Source organism: Taudactylus pleione, unplaced genomic scaffold, assembly GCF_031769625.1.
Source record: "Taudactylus pleione unplaced genomic scaffold, aTauple2 ptg000179l, whole genome shotgun sequence".
Taxonomy (NCBI): domain Eukaryota; kingdom Metazoa; phylum Chordata; class Amphibia; order Anura; family Myobatrachidae; genus Taudactylus; species Taudactylus pleione.
The window spans coordinates 29,833,019-29,855,589 of record NW_028284581.1 but is presented as its reverse complement, the minus strand read 5'-3'; the positions used below and the strand labels follow the sequence as shown (position 1 = coordinate 29,855,589).

Genomic DNA, 22,571 nt, shown 5'->3' with positions numbered 1-22,571 from the left:
GAGTGACAGCAATCTCACTCTGCGAGAGAGCGGAATCTACAGTTAACCACAGGCTGTGATGGCATACCATATCTGTATTGCACAAGGAACACGTACATTAAGCCTTAATGATCGGAATTTCATTGCTTTTCTGAGATTGAGTGGCAGAAATTCACTAGGTTTTGTGAATTTTCATATCATGTCTAAGAAACCTTAAGGGGACATGTGAAATCGTAAGGTTTTTTGTCTATAGAATATATATATATATATATATATACACACATACATACACACGCATAGTTTAGTTAGTTAGAATTTACATTGCTAAATATTTCATACAGTCCATACTGTATAACACAATTTATATTCCTAATATGACACCAATACTTACTTTGCACTCTTCGTTTTTATAAAGACAGTTTCTCAGAAGATGCAGGGTAACCTTAAACTGCTTGAAGAGACTCTCTTCCTAAAGGGAAAGTAAATACATAGGATTCATTAAGAAAAGAACAATGGCAAATCAATACAGTAAGTGCTTTTCTAGTAATTTTCTCTTCACAATCTCTTTTTTGTAGTTTATATGCAAAGATAATTTTTATAGCCATGGGTTATAGTGTGCTAGTTTATGTAAACCAAAACTACTGTAACAGCAGTAATTAATTACCAGGCGCCTGATGTACACACTGGATCAATAGGTACATAGTTGCTACAGTAGAAAAAGAGGTATTGCCAACCTCACGAGTCATAAAGAAAAAACAGCAGCATCCAGAGTGACACTGGGCTACAATTCAGTTACTTGTGTGTGGCATCTGAGAACAGCTCACAGCCTGCTCTGACTATTAGGGAATACCCTGCTGAATAACAACTCCTGACTAATAACTGCCGATTGATAACAATGCAACGGCCTCTCATTCAGGAGAAATTACCCGGCAATTTGGATTACACTGTCCAGGAATACACTACAGTACTGTGTGAACTCCATTTAATATATGTCAATATATTCCTGATGAACTGCTGCAGACTAAGCCAGACAGGCAGAGTCTATTTGACTACTACTTTAATACATGTGTACTTTACATGAACTCTCTTTTAAAAGGCTATAAAGATAAAAATAGAAACATTTTTATTTATTGCTACTAAGACGACTACTTTGTTTTGTTTGATTCCTGTGTCAGATTATAATTTTCCTTTGTTGTTACCTTTAGGAATAACACATACACATACAACTGTGGTTATATGTGTCCACATCTACTATGAACAGGTTTATGTGTATATATTTATCTCAATAAAATTGTATATGGTTGAATAAATGTGTTTATGCAAATTTACTAGTCTACTTAGGCATTTTTAAACTAGGATAAACCAGAGCAGCTACTCTCCTGTTGTTTTATACAGAAAAAAACCCTATACTACTATGCCAGAGTCAGATTATTGATTCATTTGGGCATAAGGCACCTCACACGGAATGTTATTGCTAATGATCCGACACATCGGAACGATAAATCAGCAATATCGTTCCGTGTGTATGCACTATACACGCGCTCCCATGGGGTCGTCAGCCTCATTGCGTGAGCTTTTGTACATGCAGAAAGATCAACTGATGCGGCTGACGATTCCATGCAGTGCTATACAGTCGGGCACCAGATCGCCCCGTGTGTAGGGACTGCCGATATGTCGGCCCTGGGATCGAGGTTCACATCAGCAGGTACACATCGTACAGTGTGTACCCACCTTTACATTTGTCCGTATTTGTTCAAGTCTCCCTTACACAAGTAAAATTTATTAACAATAAAATAAAGAACATTTGGATTGAATGATCATTGTGTTGGTTTATAAAAGAGGCTCCCAGAACAGTATAAGAGAAGTCTAAGTTACAGCAGAACGACACCATATAAAACAAGGAGGATGTTACATGTGAAAAAGGGAGCTGGAGACATAAGAGTAAACAGAAAGCCGAATGGAAGCATCTGATAACAATGGTCCTAGCAGTGATCAGAGGACATTAAATCTTTCAGATCTACTGTTAAGTAGATACTTTCCCTTCAACTACACAGCAGCTTGATAATAATCCTAGTAAGAGGCAATATACCTAGTGTCTGGTGACAAGGCAAAATAAAATTGAAAGAAAACAAACAATTATTAAAAATCAAGAGATGGGGGTGTGGCCTAGCAGCCTAATACTGGGTACATACTAGACTTTATGTCTTCCGATCCGGCGAATCGGACTGATATATCAGGTACATCGTCTAGGGTGTACCCACTATGTTGCTGACGATGCATTCTCCCGTGGGTCATCAGCGACATACGCTGTCGCCCCTACATGCAGGGCCGACGGGGGATGTCTTTAGCGAGTGCCATGCCATCGCTCCCCGCATTGGCAAAAGTGTATGCCGTGTCCCGTCGCTGCCGATGTCGGGCTGGGTACACATCAACTAGTGTATACCCAGGATAAGACGATGGTGGTATTCTTGTTTGGCTCCACTGCAGTTTGTTATTTTTCCTAATTTTGAAGCATTTTCGGGAGGTGCATAACAACTACTTGCTTTCCGACCACCTAGATCTTCCATATATCTGTTGTGCCTGTCCTGTGCACTACGGAACCACTGCTTTATCTGGGAGCCGGATCCCACCGCATTCCAGTGTGACTCCCCGCAGCTCCCTCCCGGTGGTGCTGGTCACTGTTGGAGCCTTTTCTTCCCACAGCAGTTGCCTGCCTGCCAGCCCATCCTGGACGTCATAGTTCCTGGATCACTGTCTACTCTCCTGCTGCCATAGATTGTAAATCATATATCCCGGATTCTTCACCGCAGATCAACTCAACCTGCTGGGGGCCAACCAAGAAGTTGCTGAGCATAGTGAATTTCTGCAATCTCTGGGACTGCTTAGAAGCCACTGCTGTCCTTGCTCATGACACACTTGGTGGTGTCCGAGCAGGATGATCACATTGTCTTCTTATCTCTGTGTGTGTGTGCTCAAGTGAGTTACAGCTGGATGGCTACTAGTGTGAGCTGTGACTGAGGGCAAGAATTTGTATCAGTAATGTTTCAGTGGGGTACACACTGTAGCGATGTCGGGCCGTTTTGCCGTTTTGTAATGACAAATTGTTAACTGTACATCGCTCAGTGTGTGCGGCCAATATGAGTGCTCCACATCAAACCTGACGATATCACAAGCTACCTAATGTATGTTAATTAAGGACGAGTGATCGTTACGTTGTTCATTAATTTCTGTAGTGTGTAGCGGCAATGATACAATGACCTGGGACACCATGGACATCAGCACGATTGCCGATCGCCTCAGTGTATACTCAGCTTTAGCTAAAATACAGGGGGAGATATTAATCCCAATGTGAACACACAAAAAGGACAAAAAGTTTTGATATCTGTTTTCTACCAAAAGATGATCATAAAAGCAAGTCTGTAATTTCTTATCATATGTGGTAAACCAACGGTATTTAGGTGAAATATAGGTACCAAAGTAGTTAAACAATATATATGCAAAACAGAACATCAAAATAATAGCAATTTCGATAAGCCTGTTCTAAAGGTAAGTATATTTTATGTAGCTGGTTAATACAAGAGAGCAGAAACCCATCGGCCATAAGGAAGTGAGCCATTCTTTTTTATTGATCCAGAGGTGTGTCATTTTTTGGAACTTGCACTTTATTTTGATTTGGAAAAAACGGATTTCTAGAAGTTAAAGTTTATACGGGTTTCTTCTAATTTGGCTGCTTCGTGGAATATTTTCATCTTAACTGTGTTTTTTTATGTAATTTTATGCTGCATTATGTGGAATTATTTTTTGGACTTTTATGAATAAAACAAATTTTTGGATCCATTTCGTTTGGAGTATAAAGATATTTTCTTTGAATGTATAAAATAAGTGGTGTGTCGAAGCTGGATTAGTGGCTGAAAAGGAATCAGCGTAGAAATTAGCGTGCGCAATGCCATCTTGCGAATGACAGCTAGACTCCATTTTAGAAACAAGAATCTGCAAGACGCCATTTTGCGACCAGCGCCAATTTTAAGTTACAACTCCCCAGCTAAGTACAGATGGCAATCTTTTTGATAATCTACCAAGGGCAACAGGAAGAACAGCCCCTGAGAAAAAGTAAATAGAATAGACAATGCACCTGAATACTGTGAGTGTTTTACATACAAATTGGGAATCTCTGTATGTAGACAAGTATAGTTGTGGCAATTGTAATATACCCCAGGCATTGATCTACACAATTGTCTGAATCCTAAACAGGTTTTAATCCCACACCCAGACAGAATGGCCCCAGCTTCACAGCTGGGAGTAACACATTTGCATTACATTTTTAAACTGTAAACAAGGAATGAGATATGTGTGTGAGTGTGTGTGTGTGTATACATATATATATATATATATATATATGGTGTATGGAATCTCATGCATGAACAACGCACATTACGCAGTTGAGCTGCTAACATGACGCTCAGTAGCGAATGCACAATATCCTGCATGCGAACGCTGTTTATTAGCTGCGTGCGTGCACATCTGCCCCAAATCAGATAAACCTAACTAGCGTTTTTTCCCATATCCCTAATACTTACATAATGCACACTTACAAAAAAGGTTCCATAGCTATAAAGTAAAAGATTCAAGTTTTATTCATTTATTACAAATGCTGTGACATAAAGACTATTTTAGTATCTAAGGTTTAATACATGATAAGTAAGCAGTGTTTGATATTTTACTGATCCGCACTTTATCCACAGCTTCCCGGTATCAACGGTGTGGAGATCGCATCATGCATTCTCAACTTATGGACCGCAGAGACTTCAAGCAACAAAATGTATATAATATGAACAACTGTTAGGATGTTACATGGGGCGGGAAACCAGAGGAGGCAACAAGCTGTTAGAGGCTGTTCTGTGTCCATTTGAATCAACCTGTTAAATGCTCTGTAACAGATGCGTCCCCCTTGGCAACCAATGGCATCAGCAACAAGCCTTTCTATTGTGTTGTCTATTTCTGGGGGGGTATAAATATGTGTGCTCCAACACTGGGTCTTAGTCTTCTTGCTGAATGCTGATTGACAAAGGGGTTTCTTGCTGATGCCTAACATCTGGTCCGGAAGCGCTGCATATGTATACTGTACTTGGGTCTGTATAATTCCTTTGCGCCGAATTGTGTCTGGATCAATAGCGTGTAACTGACTGTACTTTTACTTGAATAATACTTGTGCTTTGGAACCACAGAATCCAGGTCTGAAGTCTTTATTTACTGTATGACTGCGTACGCAAATTAGCGTCATCCTTAGAAGGTATAGGCAGGATATTAGAAGGTATAGGCAGGATATTAGAAGGTATAGGAAGGAGTGTATAGAGGTTCTAATATAGATTCCTTAGTTGGGGGCTCATAGTGAAGTCACTTACCTACTCACACGGCACATATGGTTATCGATATCTCAGCAAAGGGTGGAGTGGCCACATGCAGGGTTTACCTGCAACCGCTTTGTGCTGAAAGATCGCTACCCGTTTTCGTGTGAGCCAAGGAAGCTGACTAGACTCCAGGGACAAGAGAGGAAAAAGTTTGTTTTCCTTTGTTGATAGAACCTAACGTTTAAAGGGGGTGCCACAGTATTGAGCACGCGGCTGAGTCGCAGTTTTACGCACAGTAAAGACGCACTTTTGCGTACGCAGCTAAAAAGTTGTCGTACGGTTGTGTGGTAGTCGCATTATTGTATATGCGACTGGTTGCACAATAACGTATACGTACTTCCGGTTGTGCTGCCACGTGTTTAAACAAAGCCATTGAGGTTTACATTCTTTTCAATTGTTGCCAATCATTGGGTTAACGTGTTTTTTTCTGCGCAGGAAGAAGTATGTAACAGTGAGTATTTGTTGAACAAAGTTAAGGGTATCGTATGATCCTTAAGTCTAGCTGCTCGGTAAGTAGCTTACCGTTCTATACACAGTAGCAGGTGTACATGTTGTCTTTGTTGCAGAGAAGGTGTGGAAGTTGCCTATTTAAATCTTATCCAGGTGTGGAAGTTGCCTTTCTAAATCTTATCCGGGTGTGGAAGTTGCCTTTTTCAAATCTTATCCAGGTGTGTGGGTGCATCCTGTTACTATCGTCCACAGGTAAGTGAAAGTATCTTGATTGTCTTTCACCAGTTTAAATCTTTATTGAAAAGCATAGTAGTTGTCTCAGAATGGGGGCCATGCAAACAATAGAGATGTTAGACAATGATGTGCTGCTAATGGAGGCACCGATTGGATGGGCTTGTCGTATTATGCATACTAAGTACGGTACTTATGCAATAATATGAGATATGGTAAGAACTTACCTTTGTTATCTCTATATCTACGAAGTCCATAGGGTTCCACATGATACCTTGGGGTATAGGTGTGACGTCAGTCATCGGGCACCATCGGGCACCATAGAGTTAAGCTTTTCAGCCTCCCAGGATGCACTAGGGTCCCCCTCCTATACCCCGCCCCCGAGCCAAGGCACCTCAGTTAGTTACCAAGCCATAGGCCGGTGGAGGAGAAGGAAGAGAGAGAAAGAAGATCTGGATACACACAAGAATCACACTCTCACCAGAGGGAGACGGGAAAACCGGTGACCAGACCAAAGCCCATCAGCAGCACAGGTGCGACAGGGCGGGAGTCATGTGGAACCCTATGGACTTCGTAGAAATAGAGATAACAAAGGTAAGTTCTTACCATATCTCATATTTTCTACTTCAGGGTCCATAGGGTATCCACAGGATACCTTGGGGATGTCCCAAAGCAGTATCCTTTAAGGGTGGGGACGCTCCTGTGCTGAAAGGAGAATCCGCCGCCCGAAGGAAGCATCCTGAGAGGCGAAGGTGTCAAACCTGTAATACCTCACGAAGGTATGGACAGAGGACCACGTAGCAGCCTTGCAGATCTGGACTGCAGAGGCACCACGTCGAGCTGCCCACGAAGGACCCACAGACCTAGTGGAATGAGCCTTCAAAGAAGGAGGAACCGGTAGACCTTCAAGATAAGCTTCAGAAATAGGCATACGGATCCAGGCTGCCAAAGTTTGCTTTGAAGCAGGGAAACCCTTTTTACGGAAGCCAGAGAGGACAAACAAGGCGTACGACTTCCTAAACGAAGAAGTGTGGTCAACATAAGTCCTTAAGGCCCGCACAACTTCCAAAGTGGCCTCACCCACTGAAAGACCAGGTGAGTTAAAGGCCGGAACAACTATTTCCTCGTTAACATGAAACTGGGAAACAACTTTGGGAAGAAATTCAGGCCGAGTGCGGAGCACTGCCCTGTTCCCATGAAAAATCAAGAAAGGGGGTCTACAAGAGAGAGCCCCTAAATCAGAAACACGTCTGGCCGAAGCGATGGCCAGAAGGAAAACAGTCTTAGCTGTTAGCCATTTAAGATCCACTGAGCCCAGTGGTTCAAACGGCGGTCCCTGGAGAGCCCTCAGGACCACAGCCAAATCCCAAGGCGCCACAGGTGGAACAAAGGGCGGCTGAATGCGGAGAACACCTTGCATAAAGGTGCGCACATCCGGGATTGTAGCAATCCTACGGTGAAACCAGACAGACAGGGCCGAAACCTGTACCTTCAAAGAAGCAAGGCGAAGCCCATGATCTAGTCCCGCTTGTAGGAAGGCAAGTATCCTAGACAGACGAAACTCCCGCGGTGCATAACCTCTCGGTCGACACCATTGGAAGAACGTATGCCACACGCGATGGTATATCCTCGCGGACGACGGTTTCCGAGCTCGCAACATGGTACGCACCACAGAGCTGGAAAATCCCCTGGATCTCAACATGGCTGTCTCAACAGCCACGCCATCAAAGACAGCCGAGCCAGGTCCGGGTGAAGACAAGGACCCTGCGACAGAAGGTCCGGTTGTAGCGGCAACCGCAGAGGACTGTCCACGGACAGACCCTGAAGGTCTGAGAACCAGTGTCGTCTGGGCCACGCGGGAGCTATCAACAGGAGCGTCCCTCCTTCCTGTTTGAATTTCCGGATTACCCGTGGAAAAAGGGAAACCGGAGGAAACAGGTACGCGAACCGGAATGTCCACCGGACGGACAGAGCATCCACCGGAGACGCCTCTTTGTCTCTTGTGCGAGACCCGTACACCGGCAACTTGTTGTTGTGTCGGGACGCCATGAGGTCGATCTCTGGAAGACCCCACCTGTTCACCAGCAGTTGAAAAACGTCCGGGTGCAGGGACCATTCCTCCGGATGAACGTCCTGACGACTTAGAAAGTCCGCCTCCCAATTTAGCACTCCCGGGATGAAGACCGCTGATATGGCTGGAAGATTGCGCACCGCCCATACCAGGATCCGAGACACCTCTACGAGAGCCGCCCGACTTCGGGTTCCTCCTTGCCTGTTTATATAGGCCACGGTGGTAGCGTTGTCCGACTGAACCTGCACCGGACGACCCTGGAGAACCCGATGTGCCTGCTGGAGAGCATTGAAGACCGCACGGAGTTCCAAGATATTTATTGGAAGCTCCGCTTCTGTCGGCGTCCACCTGCCCTGGAACAAGTGTGGACCCGAAACTGCTCCCCAGCCCCGAAGACTGGCGTCCATTGTCAACAGGACCCAATTTGGTACCCAGAACGGACGTCCCTTGCTGAGATGGGTCGTCTGCAACTACCAAGGCAAGGGACAGGCGAACCTCCGGGGTAATCACTATCGTCTGGTACTTTAGAGACTGAGGCAGCCCATTCCACTTGGACAGGATCAGGTGCTGCAGAGGTCTGGAGTGAAACTGGGCATATTCCACCATGTCGAACACCGACACCATGGAGCCCAGTAACCTCATCGCCGAGTGTAGAGACACCCGGCGGCTGTGCAGACAACTGCGCACCCTGGACTGTAAAGCAGAGATCTTTTCCTCCGTCACAAAGATCCTTTGCTGTCCCGAGTCTAATAAGGCTCCAAGGTGCAGAATCCGCTGAGACGGGATTAGAGTGGACTTCTGCCAGTTGATTAACCAGCCGTGCCGTTGCAGCAGCGCAATGGTCAGGTCCAAGTGGCGTAGAAGGAGCTCTGGAGATCCTGCCACTAACAGCCGCAGATAAGCCGCCATGACCGCCATCACCTTGGTGAACACACGCGGTGCTGTCGCCAGGCCAAAAGGTAATGCCCGAAACTGAAAGTGGTCGCTGCGGATTGCAAACCTGAGGAACTGTTGATGGCGCAAAAGAATAGGGACATGCAGGTAAGCGTCCTGTATGTCCAATGACACCATGTAGTCCCCAGGTTCCAGCGCCAGAATGATGGACCGTAGGGTCTCCATCCGAAACTTCGGCATCCGCAAAGACTTGTTGAGAGCTTTGAGGTTGAGAATCGGACGATACGACCCATTGGGTTTCTGCACCAAAAAAAGATTTGAATAGAAACCCTGGCCCCTCTGGGAGAATGGAACAGGCACTATAACTCCAGCCTGGAGCATAGTGTGCAAGACCTTCCGCAGCTCCGTGGCCTTGTTCCGGTCTGATGGTAGACCCGTGGTGAAGAATCGAGCCGGGGGTCTGTGCCAGAAAGAGAGGGCGTACCCGTGGGAGACCACCTCGAGAACCCAAGTGTCTGTCGTGGTGACCGACCAACACCGGGCGAACTGCAGCAGGCGGCCTCCCACCTTGGGATCCCCCAACGGGAGGCCCGGACCGTCAGGCCGCAGGCTTGTCATCAGGCTTAGGGGCCGGACGTCTGGTACTCCATGCCTGCTTCCGGGGCTTGGCCGATTTTTTGGGACCAGCCTGTCGGGGAAAAGACTGTGGTTTGGGCCTGCCCTATAAGACCGAAAGGACGATGGTCCTGAACCAGAAGGAGCCACGGCCGACGGGAGACATGGCGATTTGGCTGCCGCCAGCGTGGCCACAATCTTGTCCAGATCTGTACCGAAGAGAACTTCTCTGTTAAAGGGCAACGTCAGCGTCCGCCTTCCAGGATCGCAACCACAAGGTGCGACGAGCAGCCACCGCTGCTGAAGAAATTCGAGACACCAGTGTACTAATGTCTAAGGCCGCCTCGTTGATATAAGTGGCTGAATCACGGAGATTACCAATCAACTCCGTTTGTTCGGCCGGACAGTCGGAATCAAAGGACGCCTCCAATGAATCCGCCCAGCGCTCCATCGCTCTGGCAACCCAGCAAATGGCCATAGCCGGCCGCGCTGCCCCCCCCCGCAAGGGAATAAGCGGACTTCAGGCAGATCTCCACCTTGCGGTCCGTAGCATCCTTAAGGGAGGACATGGATGGCATCGGCAATGTGGCACTACGGACAAGACGTGTCACATGAGAATCCACCTATGGAGGGGATTCCCACTTAGCAAAATAATTATCCGCGAACGGATAAGCCACTGCCGGGCGCCTCTGCGGCTGGTATCGCTTGCCAGGCTGTTTCCACGCCTCCTCTAAATGGTCCATTAACTGACCCGAAAGAGGAAAGACTGTGGCGTCACCCTTCACATCCTTAAAAAAGGCATACTTGGATTTAGCAGCTGTGGGAACTTCGTCCTCAATCACCAAGGCTGTGCGGACTGCCCGAATAAGTCCAGGAATATATACCTTGGACCTAGCGTCAGCGTCCTTAGCATGGAGAGGTTCCTGATCGTAAGGATCCAGAATCTCCCCATCATCAGACGTCCCTTCGTCATCCTCATAAGGAGCCGACAGAGACGCCACCGGCCGTTTATGTGGCCGCATCACAGTCTCCCCCTGCAACACATCCGACAAGTGCTGTACAGAACTCGTCAGGGAGTTAACCCACGCCGGCTCCTGAGAAACCGGGAGAGGGGAAATAGGGAGACTGCAGGGTACCACCAATTGTCTTGGGAAACCCTGCATGGGTGACGACACCACTGACTGCTGGGACAAACCCATCTGTGTAAACGCGGGCTGCGGAGCTAACTGGCCCACTAAGGTTGTAAGCGCCTGAGCGAAACAAGCCCAGGGCGGCTCCTGTACCGGTGCTGTAACCGTAATAGGCCGCGCCATTGACAAACACTGCCGGCAGAGGCCCTCCGCGCTACCCTCCCCCTCCGCTAAAGGTACTTTACACATGGTACACTGTAGCCGGAGAGGAAAATCACTTTCAGACATGATGGTACTAACTATGTGACCCCTCTCACCAATTGTATTTTAAAGAGGTGAGAGACCACCCCGCAGCACCGCACCGCAAGGGCTTAGCAGAAAGAACAGGGACAGTAATAAAGCTGACAGTCAGAATAGAAGATACAGGCAGCAGCGCTAGCACAGTCACATACAATGCAAAGAAAATCAATTCCTGCACTAACCAGCGCTGATCACTCAACTACGCAGACACAGGGTCTGGTAGGAACAGCGCTGCATACACAGACCTGACCACAGCGGAGGAGAGGTATGCGGGGGGACCCAGAGCAAGATGCTTCCTTCCAGGCTTCCAGCAGCGTTCACCATGCGTTCAGGAAGATGGCCGCCGAGGAGCAGAGAGGAGGCTGGCCTGGGGGAGGAGCGCTGCCACAGGGCCAGTCGGCAGAGTGCAGAGAGGGCTGTGTGCAGCGGGGGAGGCGCCGGCTGTGAGATAGGGAAGGCGCGCTCCCCTGGCATGCATTTAACCCCAGGGACGCCGCAGCGCTACCGCTCTGCTGCGGTCCGCTGTCCCAGGGGGGTAGTGGAAGCGCAGGTTCTTACCTGGCTCCACGCTGCAGCCAGTCCCCAGGGAGCCCCATGCCTGGGGACTCTGGACCAAGTAACAGCGGGGACCCACCGCGGGGACCCCGCTGCTTACCTTGCTGTCCCCCTTGAATCCGGCCATGGCCCGGAACATCTGGGGTCACCGCTAGCTGTGACCCCAGATGCTCACCAGCATCCCCGGATCGGTACCGACGTTCTGGTACCGGCGGGGGTGTAGGGAAGACAGCATGGACGTCAGGACTGACTGTCCATGCTGTACATCCAGATGTGCAGCCACAGCTGCATGCAGGAAATCTTCAGGGGCTCTTCTTAGCCCCCACTCCAACAGGTGCACCCGACTCCGGCCGGGCACCAAACTAAACTGAGGTGCCTTGGCTCGGGGGCAGGGTATAGGAGGGGGACCCTAGTGCATCCTGGGAGGCTGACAGCTTAACTCTATGGTGCCCGATGACTGACGTCACACCTATACCCCAAGGTATCCTGTGGATACCCTATGGACCCTGAAGTAGAAAAGGTATTGTGATGTAAGGTTTAAAATGACGATGAAGAGTGTTAGACCGTTTCCCAGAATTGGTAGTTTTGATAAGGATGTATTAGATAATGTCCGGGATCACATCAGTTTGATGCGCTCCCGAGAGAAAAAGGGAAAATATTATGAATGTTTAAAATTGTGGCAGCATGAAGGGGATGCATGGCTTAAAAATGTGCAAGTGACGCAAACTAGCGTCTCAAGCGCTTTGCAAGAGAATATTGCAATACGGGCGAGCCGCAAAATGGCGCACACGTGCAGCAAGGTAGCGTTGTGGAGAGTATTGCCAGCAGTTCACGCTCACCACCTCCACCTTATGTGGATGGAGGTGCAAGTACAGTTACCAAAAATACCCATAAAAATGTAACAAGCAATTTGTACCCTCTCTTAAGCAACCATAAGGAAAATGTTTATGATGTGGATGATGAGCCTATTGTAATGTCTGCTATTTCCCATGCTGTGCAAATGATAGATGCTGCATCACCACAATCACGAGTGGTGCCGTCCTCTCCATCGGTAACAGCAAGGGAAGTGCTAACACCCTCTGCACCCGTAGAGGAAGTTGTTAATACCATACGTAGCAGCAACAGATTAAACACCCAGCCAGTTAACAAGGTCAAAGGTAGCAGCGCTGCCGGTCTGCATCCCATTCGGACAATAACCGTTCCGAATGGAAATGCAGATGCGAACGGTGTAGTGCCCACGAGGGAAATAGTAATGCATTGTCCTCGGACAAGAGCAGAACTAAATTCCATCATAAATGATTTCCACGATCCCAAAAAGGAACTAGCCAAATGTCAAAGATTTTTGAGAAATTTGTGTAGTTCTCATGAGCCAACTAATAAAGATTGGCATTTGGTGTTAAGGGCCTGTCTACCACGCAATACCGACGTGACAAAATTTATCACGGATTGTGTATTGGATGGTGACGTTCCCTTAACAGACCAAGTAAACCAAGATAACATTCATGGACGGTCTGAAGGACGACAAAGACTCGGGTTCAGACCTCACAACCTGGCTGGAGGGGAGTCACAATAGATACACTCATAGAATCTGCCATAGAACATGATAAAAATATCACAAAGAAGAGAGAGACCCAGAGCGAAAAACTAATGGCTGTCAGTATCCAAGCTCTGGAAGGAATGACGGTAACATCACAGCCAGTAGACACACCTGCACCTATACACACACTTGCACCTGAACAGTTACACGTCCTCACCAATCCCACACCACAGCAAACAAATCCTTACCCCACATATCATACACAACCACAGGCCTCATACTACCCAAAAACTTCATACCTCCCACAATACCCTTATCCTCCATATCCTTACCCATACCCACCATCTTTTCCTCTTGCTCAACTCCCACAACAATCCTTTCATCCACCCCGTTCAAAAATGTTTTAACTGTCACCAAGTGGGACACATAAGAACTGCAAAGTGAAGAACACCACACATGAACACGAGTTTCCCATGGGTTCATAGACAGCCCCAGTATCTTCTCCCAGGCATTGCACGACTGTTTACAATCTTTTCAACCTGCCAATGGATCTGTTCTAATGTAAAATGTGGACGATTTATTGTTGTATTTTAGGTCATGTTTAAATTATATTAAACTGTTGTGCTTTATCTCCCACTCACAGGACACAAGGTTGCTAAGGATAAACGGCAGCTATGCCAGGCTAAGGTCGAATACTCTGAATACTATCCAACCCAGTGGCCCGGGCATTATTTAGAGCAGTAGCTATAACACGATTTAATTGCAGGAACCTGTATGCAGATACTAAATCCCTAGAATTATTAAAAATGATAGGGGGACTTATTTTACAGGTGACGTTTCCAAGAACATGTGTAAGGTGATGGGTCACAACACTAAGATTATCCCAGACTGTCTTTTCCTTTATTTGCCCCCATTTGAGATACTGTTCAAACAGGCAGCCTCATGTGAAAATATGATGAGGTTACTGTGCAGGGTCTCATGAAGATGAATGAGAATAACCGAAATTGAAAGTGTTATTAACTAACATGTCTGATGCAAACTGTCATGATGTCGAACCTGGGGAATTTGTTATGATACAAATTTTTTTTAGCTCAGGTTGTTTGACTGATCGGTGGAAAGGTCCGTATCTGATGTTGTTGATGATACCGCATCCTCAAAGGGTGGCCGGGGAAGATACGTGGGTCCATTCCGCTCACTGTAGGGAGGTTAACCGGCCGGTGGAGATACAAGGTGGAGACAGGGCCGATGGCGTGGACCTGTCGATTGCGAGCTTGTGCTGGGAGGATTGAAAAGGTGACGGTGAGATTTCTGAGCTAAAGAAATGTGTAGATCAGTGCTTCCAGCAATTGAGTGGTCTGCTGTTGAGTGGTCATCCTAGTTCTGTTTTTCCAGAGTTTCTGTTGTGATGATCTGTTTGGGGATACTCAGTGTCTGTGATGGAGGACCGATTGAGGAAATTTGAGCTGATGGCAGTGCTGATGGAGTGGAATCAGGAGAAGCGCAATGCCAATCAGTGGAGTGTCTGACCAATCTTAGTACTGTTATTGTGTTACCTGGGAAGAGTAGCCCCAGAAGTTATGACCCTCACACATGTTGAAATGCTTGGTATACATATATTTAGACAAGCATAGAATGTATTATTGAAATGTTATTTTTAAAACACCTCAGATAATGTAAAGTCTAAATTCCCCTTCAAGACTGCTTTTATAAGACTGGTGCATCCCCACACCTTTCACATGATCTTCCAAGATCTGCGGTGTGCGTATAATAGTAGTTTTATGTCCCCACTCAGAGACACATTATTGATGGATTAAGAACCACCTTGTGCCATCCCATAATAACACTAAATAATACGTATGTATGCCTAAAATTAATTTTAACATCAGGATGTGATAGCATGCTGTTCGCTATCAAAGGGTGGACTGTCGAAGCTGGATTAGTGGCTGAGACGGAATCAGCGTAGAAATTAGCGTGCGCGATGCCATCTTGCGAATGACAGCTAGACTCCATTTTAGAAACAAGAATCTGCAAGACGCCATTTTGCGACCAGCGCCATTTTTAAGTTACAACTCACCAGCTAAGTACAGATGGCAATCTTTTTGATAATCTACCAAGGGCAACTGGAAGAACAGCTCCTGAGAAAAAGTAAATAGAATAGACAATGCACCTGAATACTGTGAGTGTTTTACATACAAATTGGGAATCTCTGTATGTAGACAAGTATAGTTGTGGCAATTGTAATATAACCCAGGCATTGATCTACACAATTGAATTTGTCTGAATCCTAAACAGGTTTTAATCCCACACCCAGACAGAATGGCCCCAGCTTCACAGCTGGGAGTAACACATTTGCATTACAGTTTGAAACTGTAAATAAGGAATGAGATATATGTGTGTGTGTGTGTATATATATATATATATATATATATATATATATGTGTATATATGTATGTATGCATATATATATATATATATATATACTGTAAATATATATATATATATATATATATATATATGTGTATGGAATCTCATGCATGAACACCACACATTACGCACAGTTGAGCTAACATGACGCTCAGTGGCGAATGCACAATATCCTGCATGCGAACGCTGTTTATTAGCTGCATGCGTGCACATCTGCCCCAAATCAGAAAAACCTAACTAGCATCTTTTCCCATATCCCTAATACTTACATAATGCACACTTACACAAAAGGTTCCATAGCTATAAAGTAAAAGATTCAAGTTTTATTAATTCATTACAAATGCTGTGAAATAAAGACTATTTTGGTATCTAAGGTTTAATACATGATAAGTAAGCCGTGTTTGATATTATACTGATCCGCACTTGGGCCCTCATTCAGAGCCACTCGCTAGCGGCAGTACGCTCGTTCCGAGCGATGTTCGCACATCTGCGCATGCGTACGGATCGTTATACGCATGCGCGAACCAGTCAGTGCGGCCGAAATTCATGTGCTCGCAAAATAGCGAATGCCTGATAATTTGAGTGACAGGATGAGGCGTATGTGGGTGGTAACAGGGGAAGGTGCTTGAAAACGGGGAGTGGAAATCAGAACGCAGGCGTGCTTAAAGGTCAAAACGGGCGTTTTATGGGTGTGCATATTTAAAACAGCAGCGTCATTGACCACGTCACTGGGTTTTTTTTAAGCCAGAACTGTTCGCAAAATTGTGGTAGCAAAAACCAACCACAAGAATAGCGAGCAGTTCATACGCTGGTCGATGTACTCGATTAATCTAATAAATAGCGGACATGACGTATGGTGCGAGCGGCCAGGGGGCGTTTTTAACAAATAAACGAGCGTATGTTTTGCTCGCTCGTTCAGACTTAGAGGTGTGAACAGACTGCAATTTGCGAACGGATCATTTGAATAGCCACCCCTTGTTTTTGAACGAACGACCGCAAATAGCGAACGGCTCTGAATCAGGCCCTTTATCCACAGCTTCCCAGTATCAACGGTGTGGAAATCGCATCATGCATTCTCAACTTATGGACCGCAGAGACTTCAAGCAACAAAATGTATATAATATGAACAACTGTTAGGATGTTACATGGGGCGGGAAACCAGAGGAGGCAGCAAGCTGTTAGAGGCTGTTCTGTGTCCATTTGAATCACCCTGTTAAATGCTCTGTAACAGATGCGTCCCCCTTGGGAACCAATGGCATCAGCAACAAGCCTTTCTATTGTGTTGTCTATTTCTGGGGAGGTATAAATATGTGTGCTCCAACACTGGGTCTTAGTCTTCTTGCTGAATGCTGATTGACAAAGGGGTTTCTTGCTGATGCCTAACATCTGGTCCGGAAGTGCTGCATATGTATACTGTACTTGGGTCTGTATAATTCCTTTGCGCCGAATTGTGTCTGGATCAATAGCGTGTAACTGACTGTACTTTTACTTGAATAATACTTGTGCTTTGGAACCACAGATTCCAGGTCTGAAGTCTTTATTTACTGTATGACTGCGTACGCAAATTAGCGTCATTATTAGAAGGTATAGGCAGGATATTAGAAGGTATAGGAAGGAGTGTATAGAGGTTCTAATATAGATTCCTTAGGTGACTGCCTGGAAAAATTATAGAAAGAAAGAAACCTTGATGTGCAAGCACAACATCATAGAAAGTGTGAGTTGGGTACGCTATCTTAACAAAGAACCCTCTATATGATTTCAACTATTCATCTAAGAGTGAGTTAATGGTATGCAGTACCTCTTACCTGTTGACACACACTGGGTGAAGGATTCCCCATTCAAAAAAAACCTTTATGGGAGTCTACATGGTATTTTCTTGTGAATGGGGTACGCTTTATGCCCTACATACATACCTAGAGTGTGAATTCACTATGTTGAAAATTGTTTAACATATTAGTGACACAACGTATGTCTCTTTGTTTAATGCACATACCACATGGAGGGAAACGTCTGTGATGTGAAGCTGAATGAGGAATCTATTAAACTATAAGGGACGTCCTTTGACCCTATATAATAAGTATATACCTGTGTTAAGCGCCTGTTTGTGTATCTCCTCCTTCGCTCTATATCTTTTATGCCCATAGGTAAAGCTAGATACGACCTTTGGGCGGAGCTAGATACGCCCTTCAACAACGCATTATAATCTCTCTGAAATTGGTTTTCTAAAGTAGGCCAGTGATTGCAAAATACGCGCTGCAGACAGTTAAGGACTCATTTTTAATAAATTAGCAGGTGCCGCATGATGCTCTGTAACAAACCTATGTGCGCTGCAGCAGCCAATAACAGTTCTCCCCAGATGTCTCCCCAACAAATCACAGCCTACAGCTTCTTCTCGTCCAATCGTTGCCCGAGCCCTGCCGACCATCCCCCACTGTCTACTACACCCTGGCAGCCGCTAGGATATTACCGCTGCCGTTGGTGATAGCAGGGGACTGCTGCCTCTCTCCAGTGAGCCTACATTTGTAACCGGCCCTGCAGTGTCTGGTCGCAGAAGACCAGCTCGAGAGCTGTTCCAGAGCAAATGCCACTGGGCACTAGACTTGCGCTGACCCCTAGCTGCTGGCAACAGTACCGGGGTCCGGCGCAGATGACCAGCCCGCTCTGCCTCCAGTCTGAAAGCTCAAGCTCTGTCTAGCTGCCAGAATTTGGGCCCCTCCTCCCGTCTTGTGCTGACTCCTGGTCCACAGACTTTCCAGCATTACGGCCTCTACACATAATCCATGGCACATCACTCAGAAGTAAGCAGGGTAACGGGGATATAAAAGGGATGCCATCTGTAACTTGAAGTCCACATGTGGCTGTCCATGAAGGAGGCCAGGAAGGTGGACACTGTCCGGTACAGAAGGGAGATGGAGATTTACACCCAACTGCGATCTACCCAGTATTGCCTGCCCCTAACTCCCTCCTTGTGCCCCCTAGTACTGCCATAGCTGTTATGTACCCTTACCCCCTTTTCTACCCCCAGCACTGCCTGCCACTAAACCCCCCCTTGCCCCCAGTACTGCCCCAGCTATCTACCCTTACCCCATCCCTACCCCCAGTACTGCCTGCAATTAACCCCTCCTTGACCGCCAGCAATGCCCCAACTGCTGTCTGCACTTATCCCATTCCTGCCCCCAGCTCTACCCCAACTTCTCCCTGCTTTTAATCCCAGCTCTACCCCAACTGCCGCTTGCCCTTAACCCCCTCTACCCAAAATGCTACCAACTCCCCAGCACTGCCCAAGCTGCCACCTGACCCAAGCACTGTCCCAACTGCTGCCTGCCTTCATCCCCGATAATATTAGATGGGACCCACAATTTTTCTTGCTCAGTGCAATCACTGAGGCAAATATGCTGGAAGTCCTGCCAATGCACAATATTCCTACACTACAGAGGAGGCCGTCCCCGGTGAGTGTGCTGTGGTGCCGTGGTGTGCGGGACCCTTCTCTCATGCAGATGTTGTAGGCGCTTCTTTCTGACTTCAGCCAAGGGACTTGCTACTTGGTAGTGTTCCTCTACGGAAACTCTCCTTTACTCCTCTGTAGCCTGAAGTCTGGACCAGAGGGAATAGCAGCCAAAAGCAGCACCAGCGCTCTCCATTCACTTGGCCTATGCAGCTGCATGTCCGTTCCTATTTCCCTGTATATTGACTTTCAGTGACTATATAACCCAGAGACTGAACTTAGCCATCTTAAATCCTGCCTATGCCACCATCTTATTACTAATTCCTCCTCCTATATATATATATATTGTTCCAGGATTCCACAGACCCACCGTTCTTCTGTCCCCTTGATGTACGGTCTCCCTCCAGACCAAAAGCCTCGACCAGCACTGCGGGCCCAGTGCTCTGTAGAGGTACTGGGCATGGGTACCCTTTGTCCCCTTCTCCTCTACAATATTATTCTTGACCCATTACTAAGACTCTTACATCCTAGAAAGTGATCTGTATTGGAAATATTTATTTATGGTTTTCCACATTTGCTGGTGGCCTTTTATTGTATTTTCATAACACTAGGGAAGCCCTTTACTATGTTTTAGAAATGCTAGAAGATTACAGAACAGTGGATTATTTCCTTATTTATACCGCAAAAATGGAGGCTTAGCCTTTTAAGCATTAGCAAAGATTGAGTAGCAAGGATGGTTCACTTTTAATTGGTCACATAAAATATTTGGGTGTCAACATACCATACTACCCCACCCCTTATAGCTCTATGCAGTGAACATACATGGCTTGATAAATGGTATTATTTCAGAATTCCGACTTGGACACGTCTTCCCCATTCCTTTTTAGGATGCTGTAATATCATCAAGAATTCCACGTTTGCTTTACACTATTCAGATGTTACCCATGCTCATTATTAAAATTAAATATTTACACACATTAAACGCGGTGTGGCAGATAAAAGTCACTTTATAAACTGCTTCAGTCCCCCACTTTAGGGTGGGTAAATTTACCATGAGTTAGGGGAATATAATTTTGCTGCTAATTGCCATTATGCAATAGACTGGACTAATGAAACAGACACATATACCACTTTTGCTTTAGAAGAGTCTTTCAGCCCTGATATATACACTTAGCAGCCCTTTTCCACATTGATCCTGTCTGTTTACACCTGCAGGAATCAAAGACAATGTACTACTTTATTCCACCTTTAAAGTCTGGACATCAATGTGTGTGAAAACCAAAGTGTTCTCAAAGTACATGCTCTTTCAGCACTTAGTATACAATCCCAACTTTTAATGCGGGTGCTGTCTCTCTGTGACCCGTAAGTGAAGTCACAGGAGTCTCAAATTCCTTTATCAATTTTTGAATCCTCAAACTCTTGTGCCTTACACAGCCAATCAGCTAAAATATACATTGCTAAATGTAAGGATTCCCTTATTCTCTTTTCTTTAGGTGCTGAGTTATATACATATGGTGTTATGCAAGTAGCGGGAGTTTGATGGCGTATTTAGCCTAGATGGCGTGTTGTGCATCGACACCTAGACATCTTCTCCACTTCTTATATACACTATGTCACAAGAGAAAGATTACACTCAGACACGCTTGTTGGTGTCCTGGTTCAATGGAAATATGCTTCCCTTGATTCAGGTGTGATTATGAGCAAGCAGTTCGTATCTAACTCATATGCACAGATGAATTATAACATACTTCACAGATATCTCACACCAAAATTTTAATTTGTTATTGGAGACTCTCTGGATTCTATCTACTATAAATGTAATCAACCTAATGCACGCACTTACACCTCAATATTACATTAAACATGACTTCACAATGTCACCATTAGTTGTGTCTGGGTGTTTTGGAACATAAATCCTTCAAAGGGTTCTTGATCTCTTTCCACTGGGACCAAAAAGTGGCGGCTGCAGTGAAGAAAGCAATTCTGTCTTACTCTGCTGACACTCCCAGTATTGGTTCCAGGGCCATAACTAGGGTTGTGCGACCGATGCCACCACACAGAGCGCAGGGCTCTGTGGGTGGCACTGTCGCCACCCCATGGCCCTTGCTTCTGGCTAGCAGGGTGCCTGGAACGGCACCTTACATCCAGGATCACTGCTGCAGCGCCACCGGAGTGTCATTAAGACGCACCAGACAGACACCCTGCAGTCCGCGCCAGTGGCGTCACAAGGGGGGTGCGGGCCGCACAGGGTGTCACCCTCCAAGGGGGTGACACCAAAAGCCACAAACTCATGTCCGCACCCCACGCACGCGCTGAACACCCCACTCCTGTCCTCATCCACCAGTATGCTCCCCGCTACCAGTTTGCACCTAACCCCCCCCCCCCTGGTGAAACACAGGTGGTCCGAGAAATAATAAGTCTGTCCATCAAGCTCCGCCTACCTGCTTTTCACTATACGGGCATTCGGCTGGTGGCTGGTCACGTGCGCGTCATGACGTGATGATATCATGGCACGCGCGGTCTCTGAGTGACTGAAATGTGAAGTTGGAACCTGAAGAGCCACAGCGCCGAGGGGGAGCGGAGTCTGTAGATGGAGAATGACTGAGCGATCTGCGGTGACTGACAGCTGCCTGCCACTGATAAAGAGAGGATCAGTCAGCTTTAAGTACTGCTTAAAGCTATAAGGTAAGTAATTAGTTTTAGCAGCTGCAGAAGAGGGTGGGGGAGGGGGAGACTCTCTGCATAGCATTTCATGGTGGGAACGTTTATACATTTGTTGCAAGTCTCAGAACTTATTTGAAAAAGGTTTGCTTAAAAAGGTACATTTATTTATTTTTATATATATATATATATATATATGTATATACACATACATACACACACACACATGCTTCCATGTATCAAAATTGGTTACCTCAGTATGGGCCGAATTCTGAGTTGGACACGTTATCGCAGCTGTATCTTTTGTCGCAGACGTGCCTGCATTTTTACGCAAATGCCGGTACAAATTCACTGCTCTGCATACTAACATGCATTTGAATGTGCATGGGCTGAGATGCCCACTTGCAGCATCTATAGATGCCGCATTACCGTCCAGTGGGGTAGGTGTATGATAGCGGCACTTAACGTGCCGCTATAACGCTTCCCGTTTCGCCTCTTTACCGAGGCGAAGCAGGAAGCACTACCGATGAGATGTAAGAACATCTCATCGGCCGGAGAGGGGGAGCGTTAACTCGTTAACTCCCCCCTCCGGCACTACCCGCTAGAGACAGCAACGCATCAGCCTAGTGCTGATGCGCTGTGTCTCTGTCCCGGCCGGCTCCACTGAGCATGCGCAGGATCTCGCAAGTATCGCTAGATCCCCGCGCGCAGCCTGGAGCCGGCAGCAGCCGCAGCAGGGACAGCGCTGTCCCTGCTGTGGGGATAGGCTAGCGCCAGGCTGTACAGTCCTGCGGTATGACCGTTCGTATATGGCCCTGCCGCTTGGCGCTGCTATCTTGTAGATAACAGCGCCGATAATAACGGGCGCATA

At 46.5% G+C, this 22,571-nt stretch overlaps 1 protein-coding gene across 2 annotated transcripts in view; it reads right to left on the bottom strand.

Annotated features, from left to right (window-relative positions):
- The window catches only part of RTTN (rotatin), a 368,340-nt gene that overhangs the window by 33,219 nt on the left and 312,550 nt on the right, over nucleotides 1-22,571 (bottom strand). For both annotated transcript variants that reach the window (XM_088475926.1, XM_088475927.1), the window contains one exon: nucleotides 371-448. In XM_088475926.1, the coding sequence (XP_088332052.1) occupies nucleotides 371-448 (78 nt within the window). The remainder of the gene's footprint in view (nucleotides 1-370; nucleotides 449-22,571) is intronic.